At 44.9% G+C, this 16,878-nt stretch overlaps 2 protein-coding genes across 2 annotated transcripts in view; both read right to left on the bottom strand.

Annotated features, from left to right (window-relative positions):
- Positions 1-11,169, bottom strand: part of LOC114922759 — a 360,999-nt gene extending 349,830 nt beyond the window's left edge. Inside the window, exon 1 of the mRNA XM_029284635.1 lies at positions 9,518-11,169. Coding sequence (XP_029140468.1) covers positions 9,518-11,163 — 1,646 coding nt within the window. The 5' untranslated portion in view covers positions 11,164-11,169. The remainder of the gene's footprint in view (positions 1-9,517) is intronic.
- Positions 11,170-14,339: 3,170 nt separating this feature from the next.
- LOC114922762 (zinc finger and SCAN domain-containing protein 12-like) lies at positions 14,340-15,346 on the bottom strand (the record flags this gene model as incomplete). Its single annotated transcript, XM_029284664.1, has 3 exons — positions 14,957-15,346; positions 14,526-14,643; positions 14,340-14,374 (listed from the first exon to the last, which is right to left on the bottom strand). Coding segments are annotated over exons 1-3 (543 nt in total), but the record flags the coding sequence as incomplete, so codon positions are not given.
- Positions 15,347-16,878: the final 1,532 nt, after the last annotated feature.

Below are 16,878 nucleotides of genomic sequence, written 5' to 3'. Positions count from 1 at the left end.
CATACGGTTTCCTGCCTGAGCAGAGGGTTGGACTAAAAGACCTCCAAGGTCTCTTCCAACTCTATTGTTCTGTTCTATTCTATTCTATTCTATTCTATTCTACTCTACTCTACTCTACTCTACTCTACTCTACTCTACTCTACTCTACTCTACTCTACTCTACTCTACTCTATTCTACACTCTATTCCTATCCCTATTCTTCCGAGATCAGTAAAATGCGGACCCAGATTGTTGGGGGCAGTATGCTGACTCTGTGAGCTGCTTAAAGAGGGCTGTAAAGCACTGTGAAGCAGTACATAAGTCTAAGTGCTATTACTATTGCTACTCATAACTTTAAGGATGCCTCCTGAGACGGTAACCAAACAAAAATCCAACTACAGTAGAACAAGCAATATATAAATATACCCTTCTAACATGAACTCCAGAAAATGGAAACATTGTTTATAATATTAAAACTCAATTTAGAATTCCCAAAACAACGTTCTCTCACCGGCCACTCAACCTGCTCCTTCTCTTCCTCCGCCTGGCTCAGGAGGAAGCCTTCGGCCAGGGCCACCGCCTGGGAAGTGGTCTCTGCTCCACACTCCCGCACCCAGCTCTCCATCTTGGGTGGCAACAGGGCCAGGAACTCCTCCAGGATCACCAAATCCAGCATCTGAGCCTTGGTGTGTCTCTCTGGCTGCAGCCACTGATGGCAAAGGTGGTGGAGATGGCTGCAAACCTCTTGGGGCCCCTTAGTCTCTTGGTACTGGATGCTCCTGAAGAGCCTGCGCTGGACCTCCAAAATGACGGCTTTCTCCTCCAGGATCTTCTGCCTGGTTCCTCTCCAATTTTCCTTACATATCCTTTTCCCAGATCCCTTGTCTGCTGAGTACTGTATCTCCATTTCTTCTTTCTTTTCCAAGAAAGCTCCGAGCTTCTGTCTTCAGCCCTCTTTGCTTATCAGATATAGGTAGTCCTTGACTTACAACTGTTCGTTTAGTAACCAAAGTTATGACAGCACTGAAAAAATGACTTATGACTGTTTTTCATGCTGACGGCCGTTGTAGCATTCCACGTGATCAAAATTCAGACGCTTGGCAACTGGTTCATATTTACGATGGTTGCAGTGTCCCAGGGTCATGTGATCCCCTTTTACAATCTTCTGACAAGCCAAGTCAACGGGGGAAGCCAGATTCACTTAACAACCAGGTTACTAATTTGACAAACGCAATGATTCATTTAACAACTACAGCAAGAAAAGTCACAAACTTCCTTAACAAATGTTTCACTTAGCAACATAAATTTCAGGCTGAACTGCGGTTGTAACTCAAGGACTCCCCGTACCGTGCTTTCCAGGCAAAGAGACCTAAGATACGTCCAACTTGCACATCTGAGAAGGGAAGGAAAATAAATACCGGAATTACAGAGATCCGATTGATCGATTGATTTTCCCATTTTTGAACCGCCCATCTCCTTTCCCTTACTCCCTCACTGATCATGTAACATCCTGAAGGAAAAATCAAGGTAAAATAGAGATTTTTCTGATTAAGCGGATATCTGTTATTATGGTTATGGGTATTATTGACTTATAAATAGTTTAGTGACCGTTTAAAGTTACAACGGCAATGAAAAAAGGGTAAAAAAATTTCACACTTAACGACGGTTGCAGCATGCCCGTGATCATGTGACCAAAATTTGGACATGGATGGAAACTCATCAAGGAGAGAAGCAACCTAGAACTAAGGAGAAACTTCCTGACAGTCAGAACAATTAACCAGTGGAACAACCTGCCTCCAGAAGCGGTGAACGTGCCAACACTGGAAGTTTTTAAGAAGAGACTGGACAGCCATTTGTCTGAAATGGTATAGGGTCTGCTGCCTGATCAGGGGGTTGGACTAGATGACCTCCAAGGTCCCTTCCAACTTTATTATTATTATTATTATGATGATGATGATGATGATGACTCATATTTATGACAGTCGCAGTGTCCCAGTGTCATGTGATCCCTTTGTGCGACTTTATGACAATTCAAGGCAATGGGGAAGCCAGATTCACTTAAGAACTGGGTCACTAACTGAACAACTGCAGGCAAGAAAGTTCGTTAAAACGGGGCAAAACTCTCTTAACGACTGTCTCGCTTAGCAACGGAAATGTTGGGCTGCATTGTGGTTGTGTTATTTTTATTTTGATTTGATTTGATTTGATTTGTACGGTCACTCATCCTTTCTAAGTGACTCTGGACGCCGTAAACAAAATCTCAATCAAATGCGCAAGACTCTGAAAAACGTATGGTGTCATGTAAAGCACAGTTTAGTAACTCCTGTGATTGGCTGAACAACCGTGGCGAGAAAAGTCGTAAAATGGGAGCAAACGTAACAAATGTTTCACTTAGCAAACAGAAATTTTGGGCTCAATTGTGGTCGTTAAGTCGAGGGCTATTTATAGTTTGTTTGTTTTTTTCCTTTTGGATTTGCACTCCCTAATTTTGCTTTCCCCCCCTAGTAATCTTTTTTATTCTTTTTCTTTTTCCCCCCGTTTCTATTTTATGCTTTTTTTGCAACTGTATAAAGGTTTTTTGGGGGGGTGGGGAAATTCCTTCTCCCCCCCCAACTCAGAAACTTTAGCTAGGATGTTGTCAGTGTGTGTGTGTATCCAGATGCTCCCCCCCTTCCTGGGGATCCAGGACTTTTGGGGGGGGCAAAGGTTGGTCTTTCGTTCTCCCTCCCTCCCCCGGGGTGGCACGTGCAGGCGATGGAGCGGCAGGGGAACAGTCCCTTCCCCCCGTGAAAAGCTCCCACTCACCGGACAGGATCCCGTCTGGATCTCCCTCCCCGCAAGACTCCTTGTCTTCTGTGGAGCTCAAAGAGTTACAGCGAGCGAGAGCGGAGCCCTAGAGAGGCCTGAGACCCCTAGAGCAGTGGTTCTCAACCTTTTTAATGCCGCGACCCCCAACTGGTCGTAAGTCGAGGACTAAACCGGTCGTAAGTCGAGGACTAAACTGGTCGTAAGTTGAGGACTACCCAACCGGTTGTACGTCGAGGACTTTCCCTGCCCGGGAGCGCCGCGCATGCGTGGTTCTGCCCCCTGTGCCGGCCGAGGCGTAGCTGGCAAGCGGCAGAGACAGAGCAGGCCGACCACCAGCTGGCCCAGCCCAAGGGAGGTAAGGCACCCGCCGGAAAAGGGGGGAAAAATGACGGACAGCCTTGCTTGGCGACCCCCGTGAAATGGTCGATCGACCCCAAATGGGGTCGCGACCCATAGGTTGAGAACCGCTGCCCTAGAGGGACAAGAGAAAAGATCGGCGCATGCTCAGTTTCCTTCCGAAGCGGCTTCCACGTGCAGAGGGAGCCCTCTGGTGGATTCTCTGTGTCAGTGCTTCTCAATCTCGAGCCAGTTATCCAGGGAATTCTGGGAGCTGAAGTCTACACTTCTTAAAATTGCCGAAGTTGCCAAACACTAAACGTTAGAATTAGAATTAGAATTAGAGAGTTGGAAGGGACCTTGTAGGTCATCTAGTCCAACACACACACACCGCCCAAGCAGGAGAGCCTACACCAAGGGTCTTCAAATTCGGCCCTTTTATGACTCATGGACTTCAACTCCCAGAATTCCTCAGCCAGCGTGCCTGGCTGAGGAATTCTGGGAGTTGAAGCCCATGAGTCATAAAAGGGCCGAGTTTGAAGACCCCTGGCCTACACCATTTCTTGTTTGTTCAACACTGAACTAAATTTGCAGCATCTTCTGGCATTGGGCTCAAAATCCACCGAATATGGCAGGATGGGCAGCCTTCCAGCTTTTCAATTTTGCTGGGGGGGGGGAGTAGATTGGAATTTTTCCAAAGAGGGGCCGAAGAGTGTGGTGTCACTGAGCATCTTGCCTCTCTAGGAGCCTGCCTTTCCTCTCTTTGACCCCTACCTTTGAGACCCCCAGAAAGCAAAGGGGCTGCAGGGATGGAGATGCAGATGGGGCTGTGTAGATTGGGGGGGGGGTTCTGGTGGGAAAGGGAGCCAAAGGGGAGGGCAGGGGGAAAAGAGAGAGGCCAGGTGGTTGTGCAGTGCTTTTGAGTCCTGGGAGGGAGGACTCCCAAGCCCATGTTCCTCTGCTGTTCCCTTGCATACTTGCTGAGTTGCCAGGAGGGGGCTGGCCAGGGGGAGCCCTTCATTTCCCCATCCCCATTTCTTGGGGAAACCCTGAAGAAGGGGGGATTTAGGGTGAGATGTGTCTTGCAAAACTTGAGCAAGGAAACAAGCAGGTTTTTGAGGAAGGAAGAACAAATGGGACTGTGCCTGGGTCTTCTTTGATTTCTTGATCAGATTTCCAGGCCTTCTTTGGTTAGTGAGAGTTGTATTGTTAGCATAGAGGCGCCTCTCTCTGTCTGTCTCTCTCTCTGCAAATGGCGGAGGAGGCTGGGAACCGCAGGAGAAGGCTCAAAGAGCCACATGCGGCTCCAGAGCCGCGGGTGCCGACCCGTGCCACAAAACTATCCTCTGCACCGCAAGGGGCTTCTACCCCGTGGAGATCGAAGTCCGGTGGCTGAAGAACGGCCGGAGGAGGAGGGCATGGCCTTCGGGGAGGAGCTCCAGAACGGAGACTGGACCTACCAGCTACAGGTGATACTGGAGACCCAGCCTCAGCGGGGGGACCTCTACGCCTAGCAGGTGGGGCACACCAACCTGGAGGCTCCTGTCACCATCCAGTCAGGTAAGCTTCTCCCCTCCATCCCCTCCTGGTCTGGAGAGTCCATCCTGCCCTAAGAAGGGAGCAAGACTCTCCCTGTGGGGGGAGCCGGAATGGACCCTCCTGGGGGAAGCCGGCCCTGATCCTTCTACTCAAGTGAGGCTCCTTCTCCTTCCCCAGAGCCCCGTTCCTCCAACTCTGCCAGGAGAAAACTCTGGACGGGGGCCGTGATAGGGCTGATCTTCCTTGCTGTGGGGCTCTCCTTCTACCTGAAGAACTGGGAAGGTGAGACTATGGGGCTGGATAAGAGGGAAGGGGACCAGAGGAGGCATCTCATCAAGCTTAAACAAGTCAATGGCAAAGACAGTCCACTTAACCTCCAAATCCCAATGCCGATGGTCCCCCTGAGAAATTTATTTATTTGGGAATCTTTTTCCCCTCAGGGGCTATATGGAAATATCATGCAATCTATTCTGGGATTTGGAAGGAAGTCTGACCGCCCCCCCCCCCTCAGTTATCCAGTCCCTTCATGGCTCTGATTGCATCTTCTTCTCTTTTCAGCAACTCCCATCCAAGCGCCTGCAGGTGAGCATCTTCTATTCCCCACCTCCATTAATTAATAAGCTTTTCTAATTGTCTCTTCTGGTGTCCTGGAATTGCAAAAGGGAAGGGAGGAAGGGAAGGAGGAGGGCCATTCCAGTCACTGAGGGGAAGGAGCACCCCAAGTTTGCGGGCTGCTCTTATTAATCACCCCTCCTGTTGACGTTTCACACAAAAGGTCACCAGGCTCCCTCCTTTCCTGCCACCTCCATTGTAACTCCATCTTCTTTGTTAATATGAAACATCTGTAGGAAAAGAGAGAGGGAGGGAGGCCTCTTCTCTTGATAAACCCTCTAATTATGTCAATTACAAATAATTCCCTCTTGTCAAGGGCCATCCGCAGCGGACCCCCTTCAAATTCCAGGAGACGAGATGGGGAGGAATCCCTGGTCCCACCTGTCATGATTCCGTGCCAGGCTGTGTTCCCAACAGCTGAGTCCGGGGAATCTGAGGAGGAGGTGGAGGAGGCATTTGGAGGGCCATCAGGGTCAGAGGGAGGCTCTGATGAATTACAAGACTCACGGTTTGATGAAGAGCCTGGGCCCTCCAGTCGTGTTCCGGATGAAGCTCAGCTGTGTGGGGAGAATGAGTCAGACTTGGAGGATTCACACCTAATGGACATGATTGATGCTCGTAGATGCAGGCAATTAGCTAGAGCAGATCAGCAGCAGCAGTCAATACAACTCCAGGGGAGGAGGAGAAGGCATCGAGAAGCCACGCCTTGGGACTGCTTTATAAAAAGGGAAGGTGTGGGCAGTGCTGGTTGCTGAAGGCAACCGTTTGTAAAGAACTTCCAAGGATCATGGTCTGTTTTGTTTTATCAGTGAATTTCTTGTTTAAACTTCTGCTCTGTTTGCTTTTGTAACCAATTATCTGTTAGGAAAGTATTCTGTGTTTTTGTTTTGGAGAAAAACTTATCAGGACTGTTTTGAAAATAAAAAGAGGTTGGTTTTCCCAGCCTACTGTTTAAAAGGAGTTTGTTCTTGTGATGTAACAAGGACAGACGTAGGCTGGGACAGAACACCACCCAGCTTTTTCCTCCCTGAAAGGGGTGGAGCCTCCCTCCCTCCAGTCCCTACTCATCAACCACCCCCCTGTAGTGCGGGCCTGTCTGGGGGTGGGGTGAAAACACCCTGTGTTTTTCCTGCAGACTCTCCCAAAAGAACTAATTTACACTAAAGGTTTTACTATATATTCTAATTTTCTTCCCCATCCCCCCCCCCCGGGCTCATGAGTTAATCTGCTATCGGGAAAAGGATATTCTTTTCAGTAGCTCATAAATTTCTGTCTTTTTTTGAATATCTCCCTTTTTTTGCAATCCTTGGAAAATGGAGGTTCAAGATGGTTGGTTGTGGAAAGGAGAATTGCGGCCCAGATATTCTCTTGCTGAGACCCGCCGGCTTCCTTCCAGGACCTCTCTTTTGAGGCAGGCGACACGGGTTGGGAGTTAAGACCATCTAGTCTGCCCTCCAGCAATTCTCGGCCTGCCTGTCACTCCAGGCTCCCAATATCTCCTGGGTATCTCCGAGACCGCCTTCTGCCGCAGATTACCTCCCATAGACCGGTACGCTCCCACAGAGCGGGCCTCCTCAGGGTGCCGTCGGCCAAACAGTGTCGGCTGGCGACCCCCAGGGGGAGGGCCTTCAGACACCCTCGGGGGTGGGACACCTTACTTGAAGGGGGTCTCTAGGCCTAATAAGGCCTAGAGGGGACCTTCCGCCGTGCCCTCAAGACATGGCTTTTCCATCAAGCGGGATTGGCCTAGGGGGGGGATTGTATAGGGATTTTAATAGGGATTTTATAACTTTTCTAAAAATAACAGGCTTATTTAATATATATTTTAACTGTTTTTAGATATTTATTGTATAGTTCCGTTTTTATTGCCTGTAAGCCGCCCTGAGTCCTTCGGGAGAAGGGCGGGGTATAAATTAAAGTAATAATAATAATAATAATAATCTCCTGCTCAGCACAGACCCCATTCAGAGCAGTGGCAACAACCATCCATCTTTCAATCCCTTCACCGGAAATTCATCTAGCTCTTAGCCAAGCCTGGAGGCCACCAGATCCAGGGAGGATCCCAAATGCTTTGCGTGCTGAGATCTTACATTCCTGAGATGTGATCTCAGGGATCAAATGCTCTCTGCCCAGCAGAGCCCCAACTGCTTTCCTCTCCTCACTCTTTCTCTTCCTTGTGTTCCCCTCATTTCTACATCTTTAAGATAAAATAACTGTTGTCTTTTTTTTTACTGTGGGCAGAACGGCACACAATGAAATTTGGTTGCCCGCTCTCAAAGTGAAACACATAGATGACACACACCTAAACATACTATGTACAACATATGTATAGACCCACACCCCTCCATATACATAACAAATATTAAACACTGTCCATTTTGAATATATAATGGAAGGAGGAAGCTTGAGAGTTCACAATGTTAATGCTGAATGGAATGAAACTATGGCTGAATCTGGATGTTCTGCTACGGATACCACGAAGCCTCCTCCCAGAAGGTAACAAGGAAAACAAATTGTGAAGAGGATGTGTAGTGTCCCAGATAATCTTATGGACCTGCTCAAGCAGCGCTTCTGTGCTATGTCCTGGATGGGAGGGAGGGAGCTGCCAATGAACTTTTCAGCCGTCCTCATCACTCTCTGCACCTTCTTCCTGTCTAAGCAGTGATGCTTCCAAACCAGACTGTGATGCTGTATGACAGGATGCTCTCGATCATCCCCCTGTAGAAAGTGGTCAGGACAGGGGAAGGAAGATGTGCTTTTCTTATGCAACGCAGAAAATGCAGGCGCTGCTGTACCCGCTGTGCCACTCGACCTTCACTTTACAAAGTAAAGTGACACAATTTCGGCATGGTCGAAAGTGAAACAAAGTCTGAATTTTCCACTAAAAATTACCCAGTTGCAAAGTATCAGCTCCCACCCTCAAAACTATGCAATCTACTATGTTCCCCAATAAATGCATTTGGCGGGCTTTCTTATATAACGCCCAGTCCCTGGTCTCAAGAGCACTAGATGACCTTGGTTCCCATGGGACAGAAGATTTTGACTAGGGAAGCACCTGGGCAAGCCCTCTGTTCTATGTGGCAATCTAAAAATGAGGAAAAATGGCTGCAGCCAGGCTCATTTGTAGAGTTGACAGGTATGCTTTTCCATTCCTAGAAAGGGGGGAGGGGAGTTTAACCACAGAATGCTCTCTCTTTTATTGTCTAATATGTCTTTGAAAGTATTGACCACCAGCCGTTAGATGAAGCTGCAAAGTTCACAGCAGGATTCAGTAGAGTATATGCAGAAAAGGTATAGAAAACCATCTTTTTTAAACAAATGGTCTGTTGGTATGCAGATCAAAATTAATACAAATTGTGTTTACTGCCTTGACTTACAGAACAAATAAGCAACAGGTCACCAGGCTTTGGGGCACCAAGGACCGGTTACCCAGAGAGATGTTTTTCCACGGACCAGAGGGGACGTGATTTTGTGTGCTGCCTTCATCCTGCAGATGGGGCTTTGCTTGTTTGTGTGGACCGGTTGCTGACATGCCATGGACCGAGACCGGTCCATGGACCCGGGGTTGGGGACCCTGAAATAGGCCACAGGCAGAAGATTGAAATGGTAATATTCAGAAATTTTAAATCCTTTCCTTTCGGATGTTCCACTCAACGCATGCCTATGATCCCCCAAGTAGCTTGAAAGAGGGACAGTGACCTTGAATTATTTAATCTGGATTTTTGCCATGGTTTAAGAGTCCAACATACCTTGCTGGATTTAAGGAGACAGCTAAAAAGATTTAATAAATAAGATCAACTTGAAATTGTATGGAAATTATAACCTGTGAAACCATTTATGATTTTATAGTTTTCATAAACATATGTATTTATAAATTGCATATGATTCAAAGAGAAAGCCAATAAAGTGTCAATATAACACCAGGTAAAACTTGGAGACTGAAAAGAGTGGATATCTGTAGAGATTGTTTTTTGAAATTCTTTGCTCTCCTAGGACTTACAAGTTTTTTCTCCCATCAGTTCTGTTTCCAAAATGTATTTTAGCTTCTTCTCTTTGTTGCTTCTTCCCTATGCAGAAAATTCCCTTATCCATGTTGCTTTATCAATAGTCCAACTAATAAACATTTCTCCATAGCACAGACAATTATCCTTCTTGTGAAATCATTTTATGCAAAGTAAGTCATGACTCTTTGAAACCCTTTCACTGCTTCACACATTTATATTATTTCTCTCCTGTATGGAGCTTTTTATGGGAAATTAGGTTACCACTCTTGCTGAAGCTCTTTCCACACTCCAAACATTTATATGCTCGCTCCACAGTATGAAGTCTTTTATGGGAAGTAAGACTACTGCAGTGACTGAACTCTTTGCCACACTCTGTACACTTATAGGGTCGTTCTCCTGTGTGGATCCTTTTATGGGAAGTAAGATTACTGCTTTTGCTGAAGCTCTTTCCACACTCCGAACATTTATATGGTTTTTCCCCAGTGTGGAGCCTTTTATGGAAAACAAGGCTGCTGCTCTGTTTGAAACTCTTTCCACACTCCGTGCATTTGTATGGTTCCTCTCCAGTGTGGATCCGTTTATGGTAAGTAAGAGAACTGCTCTGGCTGAAGCTTTTGCCACATTCCGCACATTTATATGGTTTCTCTCCAGTATGGATCCTTTTATGGGAAGTAAGAGAACTGCTCTGCCTGAAACACTTCCCGCATTCAGTGCATTGATATGGTTGCTCTCCAGTGTGGACTGTTTTATGTAAAGCAAGGGAACAGCTGTGCCTGAAGTTCTTTCCGCACACCATGCATTTATATGGTTTCTCTCCTGTATGGAGCTTTTTATGGGAAATGAGGTTACTACTCTTCCTGAAGCTCTTTCCACACTCCGAACATTTATATGGTTTTTCCCCCGTGTGGAGCCTTTTATGGAAAACAAGGCTGCTGCTCTGTTTGAAACTCTTTCCACACTCCGTGCATTTGTATGGTTCCTCTCCAGTGTGGATCCGTTTATGGTAAGTAAGAGAACAGCTCTGGCTGAAGCTTTTGTCACATTCCGTACATTTATATGGTTTCTCTCCAGTATGGATCCTTTTATGGGAAGTAAGAGAACTACTCTGTCTGAAACACTTCCCACATTCAGGGCATTGATAGGGTTGCTCTCCAGTGTGGACTGTTTTATGTAAAGCAAGGGAACTGTTGTGGCTGAAGCTCTTTCCACACTCCATGCATTTATATGGTTTCTCTCCTGTATGAATTATTTTATGTGAAGTAAGCTGAGCTATCCATCTGAAACTCTTTCCACACTCTGAACATTTGTACGGTCGCTCCACAGTATGAAGCCTTTTATGGGAAGTAAGACTAATGCGCTGACTGAAAACTTTGTCACATTTTGTACATTTATAGGATCGTTCTACGTGGAGTCTTTTATGGGAAGTAAGAGAACTCCTCTGGCTGAAGCTCTTTCCACACTCCATGCATTTATATGGTTTCTCTCCTGTATGAATTCTTTTATGTGAAGTAAACTGAGCTCTCCATCTGAAACTCTTTCCGCACTCTGTACATTTATATGGTTTCTCTCCGGTATGGATCCTTTTATGGGAAATAAGGCTACCAGTATGGTTGAAGCTCTTTCCACACTCCATGCATTTATAGGGTTTCTCTCCGGTGTGAAGTCTTTTATGCAAAGTAAGTTCACCTCTCCATTTGAAGCACTCTCCACATGCCATGCATTTGTACAGTCTCTCATCTGTATGGACCCTTTTATGTGAAGTAAGCTGACCTGTCCATTTGAAACTCTTTCCACACTCCAAGCATTTATATGGTTCCTCTCCTGTGTGGAGTCTTTTATGGGAAGTAAGAGAACCTCTCTGGCTGAAGCTTTTGTCACATTCCATACATTTATATGGTTTTTCCCCTGAATGGATCCTTCGATGTGAAGTGAGGTTACCACTGTTCTTAAAGCTCTTTCCACACTCTGTACATTTATATGGTTTCTCTCCCGAGTGGAATGTTTTGTGGGAAAAAGGGGAACTACTTTCTTTAAAGCTCTTTCCACACTCTGTGCACTGATATGGTTTATCTTCTGTATGAAGCTCCTTATGGGCTGTCAGTTGATCAATCTGTTTCAAACTCTTTCCATACTCGGTACACTTATGTGGTCTTTCCCCTGTATGGATCAATTTATGGGAAATCAGATAACTGGGATCACTGAACTCTTTTCCACACTGAATATCTTCATAGGTTTTCTCTCCAGTGTAGATTTCGTGACATAAGGTAGGAGGGAAAATTTGACTGAAAAATGTTTCATCTTTTGTCTGTTCATTTCGGTTGTGTCTAGTCTCAGTTTCAAACTGATTATATAAATCTAACTTATCCTTAGTCTTATGCAGTAGACAGTTCCCAGTTCTATTTTCTGTGTGATCATCTTGTGCTAACACCTCAGGGACGTCAACATACTTAAAGAGGTTTTCTTTGTGTATTTTTGTTTGCCAGTGACTTTGAAATATCTCTTTTGTCATTTCATGTTTAATATTTTCTGATGTCACCATCTGTGGGTCTGGGTAATTGTCATTTTCTGACTTATTTCCAGCTAGGGAGAAAGGAGGAAAGTGAGGCTGAGTGAGAGAAATATACTATATTAGACCTTTAACATGATACCTAAGCATGCACCGAGGATCAACTCTCGTTACCTAATGAGTTAGTTCTAATGCGAATGAATTGGCTTCTCCAAGATTATCTATCTATCTCTCTGTATATTTTATTGACACCATGTCTGGGAAGAGGGCAAGGGAACTTTTTATAATTTGCGTCTTGGCAATACTGTCAGTCAGTCAAATGGTGCTCATTCACCTCAGGGAAAAAAGGAGGGACAATTTTAGCACCATCCTGGGACTTTCCAGAATTGTTAAAAACTTGAGCGGAGAACTTACTCAGAGAAGTCAGGTTTTTAGAATTCTCCCACATGACTTCTCCATGGAGAGCCCTTTGGGTGGAATCCAGCACAGCCCATTCATCCTCTGAGAAATACACCGCCACCTCCTGGAAGGATATAGGAGCCTGAAAAAAGAAAATGTTCATCATTACTAGATAAGCTCCTGAAAAAAATTCACAATTTCACTTTCAAAGCCTGAAGCCTTTCCTGGGTAGTGTAAACCTTGTCAAGCCCTCAGAGTGTTGTTGATGCCAAAAGTCACCATCATTGATTAAAGAAAAGGAAATGAATTTTTAGCCAAATCAAGGTTACCAAAAGAAGCTATTATCCACTGTTTTTCACTGCCTTCATATCTGAAATCATGGAAATGCGTTTTTTTCCCATTCCCAAGTCTTCTAAGTCCTGAAATAATTTTTGTTCCTCAACCATCACAGATGAACTAAGGATTTCTGGCTCTGGCTCCGAGGAAGTGACAATGGGGGAAACAGCTTCTTGGGGGATCCTTCCTTTCTGGGGGATCAAATCAAAAGGCTTTTTCAGAGGGTTTTTTTTTAATTACAAAAAATCAGCAATAGACAAAAAGCCCTGGAAACCTGGACTGGGCTTTGTATTTCTCTTCAGTGGCTAGAGGGAAACTATTATTTTATACAAGGAAAGTTTTCAAATAAAAAAGTGAATTGTAAATGATAAACTAGTTCAGAAATTAATCTGGAATGTAGACTGGACTGGACTAGACAAGACTAGGCTAGACTAGACTAGAATATAGAATAGAATAGAATAGAATAGAATAGAATAGAATAGAATAGAATAGAATAGAATCTGGAGGGGACTTTGGAGGTCTTCTAGTCCAGCCCCCACTCAAGCAGAAGAACCTATACCATTTCAGACAAATGGTTGTCCAATCTCTTCTTAAAAACTTCCAGTATTGAAGCATTCATAATTTCTGGAGACAAGTTGTTCCACTGATTAATTGTTCTAACTTTATAATATAAATTTCATAATATAACCGTTTTCTATTTTAACTTTTTCTACAAGCTCTTTTTCAACCCCATATTCTATAAAGTCCAAATTCACCATATCTGTATATATATCTGTTTATGGTCGACTTTTATATTTCTGTTGGCTTAATCTCTCTATCTCAATGGTCACTATTCATATAGCGAAACTGAGTCGCTTGAACATGAGATGGGCAACGTATACATTTAATCAATAAAATAAACTCCTTTTGCCAGGGTTCCATCTCCATTTTGTGTGTTTTTTGGGGGGAGGGGGGGTTTCTGTTTTTTATTTCTGTTCAGTCCAAGTCTCTAAACTTTCTCCATCTTTTGTACAGGTTTCTTCCCAGGTTTTTTCTCTGAGGGAAACTTTCCCCTCAGGCTGGTTCTGAGGGAAGCCAAAATACCGCCTCTCTCTCCTCGGTTTCCTCAGCTACTGCCTCCTTTCCTGAATTTAATTTAATTTAAATTTAAACTTCACTCTTTCTTTGGCTCTGTTCATTCACGCATAGGTATCTTCAAGGATGAGGTTACAGAACCTTTCAGCCCTCCCCTGCCTGCCTACCTAGTGCTGCTGTCTGATTGGCCACTGCTGCTTTATTGGCAGCTGGGTTGTTGTGAGGAGGGTAGCCTTCCTCAGGGAGAGCCTTTGATTCGGAGGCTTTTAAATCCTGAGGTAATTTTTGCTCCTCAACCGTCACAGAGAGAAGAACTTCCAGCTGTTCAGCACCAAAGGGAGGAAGGGTCTGCCTACTTCAAATCTCTCATGTGGGGACTTATATTTCTGAGGCAACAGGGTAGAGACCAGGAGACCCCGAGTTCTTATTCTGCCTTAGCCAAAAGAAAGAAAGAAAGAAAGAAAGAAAGAAAGAAAGAAAGAAAGAAAGAAAAAAAGAAAGAAAGAAAGAAAGAAAGAAAGAAAGAAAGAAAGAAAGAAAGAAAGAAAGAAAGAAAGAAAGAAAGAAAAAGAAAGAAACACTAGAAGGACTAGGGGTGATTATTTTTGGAGAGAAAACTCATCCCATTTGTCCTGAGCAAATTAATATGCAGGAGGCCTCCCAAGCAGAAGTGTTACACTTATTGTTGCTTATCCTACCTGGGCTGAAGGCACAGTTGTTCTTTCTGCTCCATCTGGAAAAGAAGACCTTTTAACAAAGACCACCGAAGTCGTATCAATCCCTATGACAGAGACAAAGTGGGTGGAAGGAGACTTTTGAAAAATAGGGGTAATGATTTTTAGGTTGGCAAGAGATGCCAGTATATTGCAGTCACAACTAAAACAGATCCTGTAAAACTGAAGATGGTATGACTCGGATAGCTTCAATATTACCTGGTGAGATGTCCTGAGTTTGATCTTTAGAGTTCCCCTTGCAAAGCATCTTCTGGGAGGGATCTGATAAATCCACAGTTGCCCTGAGACCTTGTACATCTACCTTATTAGAACTTCTCTGCATATGAAGAACAGAGAGGAAGAAAGAAAGAATTAAGGGAGAACAATGTGGATGCTTCCCACCTAGGGATGCATTTGGAGAAGTCAAAGAGAAATCTAACGTAGAATTAAGGAGAAATTTCCTGACAGGACAATTAATCAGTGGAACAGCTTGCCTCCAGAAGTTGTGGGTGCTCCATAACTAGAGGTTTTTAAGAAGAAACTGGACAACCATTTGTCCAGAATGGTATAGGGTCTCCTGTTTGAACAGGAGGTTGGACTAGAAGATCTCTATGGTCCAAACTCTGTTACACTGTTACTGTTTCTCTCACCTGCTTCTCTTTGTCCTCTGCCTGGCTCAGGAGGAAGCCTTCTGCCAGGGCCACTGCCTGGGAAGTGGTCTCTGCTCCACACTCCCATAACCAATTGGCCATCTCTGGGGGAAGAACAGCCAGGAACTGCTTCAGAACCAGCATGTCTAGCATCTGAGCTTTGGTGTTTATTTCTGGCTTTAGCCATTGAAAGCAAAGGCGGTGGAGATGGCTGCAAACTTCTCGGGGTCCCTTAAACATCTGGTAGAACTCCCCGAGATTTTGGTGATGGGCATCCCAAGGAAGGATATTTTCTACTAAGATCTTCTGCCTGGTCCTCTGGCCCGATTCCTCCTGGCTCTCCACCTGAGCAAGATGAAGTACTTTTCTGGTTGGGTCTTCTGCCTCCATCTTCTCCTGGATCTCCAGAACTACTGGTATTGGAGAAACAGCATCTGTGGGAAAAGTTGAGAAGTCCCTAATGGCCTCCTTTTGCGAGAGAATAACAACTTTATTGTCACTTTGAATGTACAGTAATCGGCATACCTTAAAATGAAATTTCGTTGCATGCAGCTCTCAAAGGGTCACCACGTTCACTATACACTACATATATATGACATGAATAAATAAATAAATACAGAATTATGCATATACCCACATATATTTTATGACACAGAGAAACAATAGTCTAGTTTGGGTTATGTATACATGTGCATGGCGAGAAAAACAAATCTTGCGAGTTTACCAGATGGATGGCATAGGGAACAAAGCTATTACAGAATCGGGTAGTCCTGCTAGAAATACTTCGAAACCTCCTCCCAGAGGGGAGCAACAGAAACAGACCGTGAAGTGGGTGTGTGTGGGGTCTCTAACAATGCTTTGAGCTCTAAGCACGTAGCGCTTGTAAGCAGCACTCTGAATACCAGATGAAGAGAGGATGGAACCTCTTCTTTCTTTTCTCCACCCGCCACCCCAAAAAAAGCCTTCTTGGTCTGCCTTCTTCTTAGCCCCCTGCAAGGCCTGGGCAGATGGACCCCCAGCCTCAAGTCAAAGAGAGCTCTAATTGGGGGGGGGCTCTCTTCCAGGAATGGAAACTTCTTCCGGCTACTCGGAGCCATAAAATTTCAATTCCCTAAAGCCAGGAAGATTCACCCAGTGAAAAACGTTTGCAGCTCCCTTCAAGACCCCCAAATATGGAAGGGGGAGGACCTCACCTCTCCCAGCATTGCAACTGAAAGTTCTTTTTCTCACAAGGAATGAGATGGGGGGGGAGTTCTTCCGGGGGGGGGAGTTTTTCCAAGGGAGGGGAGATGCTTTGCCTTGACACAATGCAGATCCCAAAGGCAGATTTCCAGACCAACCTCTAGGAAGATTTGGATTTGTTCTGCTTTGTCTTTGCTCTTTCAGAGGAGACGCAACCCAGAATCATCCTTTCCCTCTTCCGGTGCTCCATTCCAGGAAAAAAAAAAATTTGCAGCCTTCCTATTCATGAAAGAGCCTCCATCTATGGGTTAAAGTGAGAAAGTATAGTACCCTAGAGAGGCAAGACTCACTTCCTGCTCTCCAGTTTCAACTTCCCCTTTCTTCCCCTCCATCATCAGTCCAGCTTCTCTGTGCAGCAGACAATGAAAGCTTCTGTCTTTTAATAAAATGTTTTAGAATGGTGCAAACATACTCAATTTTTATCCCTTGTCCTTGTGACTCCACATCTGTCTCACTTATGCAGCACCTCTTTGACTCCCCTTGGAAGTGCCTCTTGCACAATTCCTGCGGAGCCTGCTAGACACTGGATTCCTTGGAGAGCATAGGGAGGTAATCCAAGAAAATCTTTGTTAAATTTAAATTTACCGACAAAGAGTTAAAGGGAGACTAGTATAGCTATTCCGAGCTTTTTGGCTCTCATCAGCTAGCTAGCCATACCCTTCTAAGATTCAAAAAAGCTC

The sequence above is a fragment of the Protobothrops mucrosquamatus genome, unplaced genomic scaffold (assembly GCF_001527695.2).
Source record: "Protobothrops mucrosquamatus isolate PMUCROS unplaced genomic scaffold, P.Mucros_1.0 scaffold_142, whole genome shotgun sequence".
Taxonomy (NCBI): domain Eukaryota; kingdom Metazoa; phylum Chordata; class Lepidosauria; order Squamata; family Viperidae; genus Protobothrops; species Protobothrops mucrosquamatus.
The sequence above is the reverse complement of the archived record's forward strand: the minus strand, read 5'-3'. Positions and strand labels throughout refer to the sequence as shown.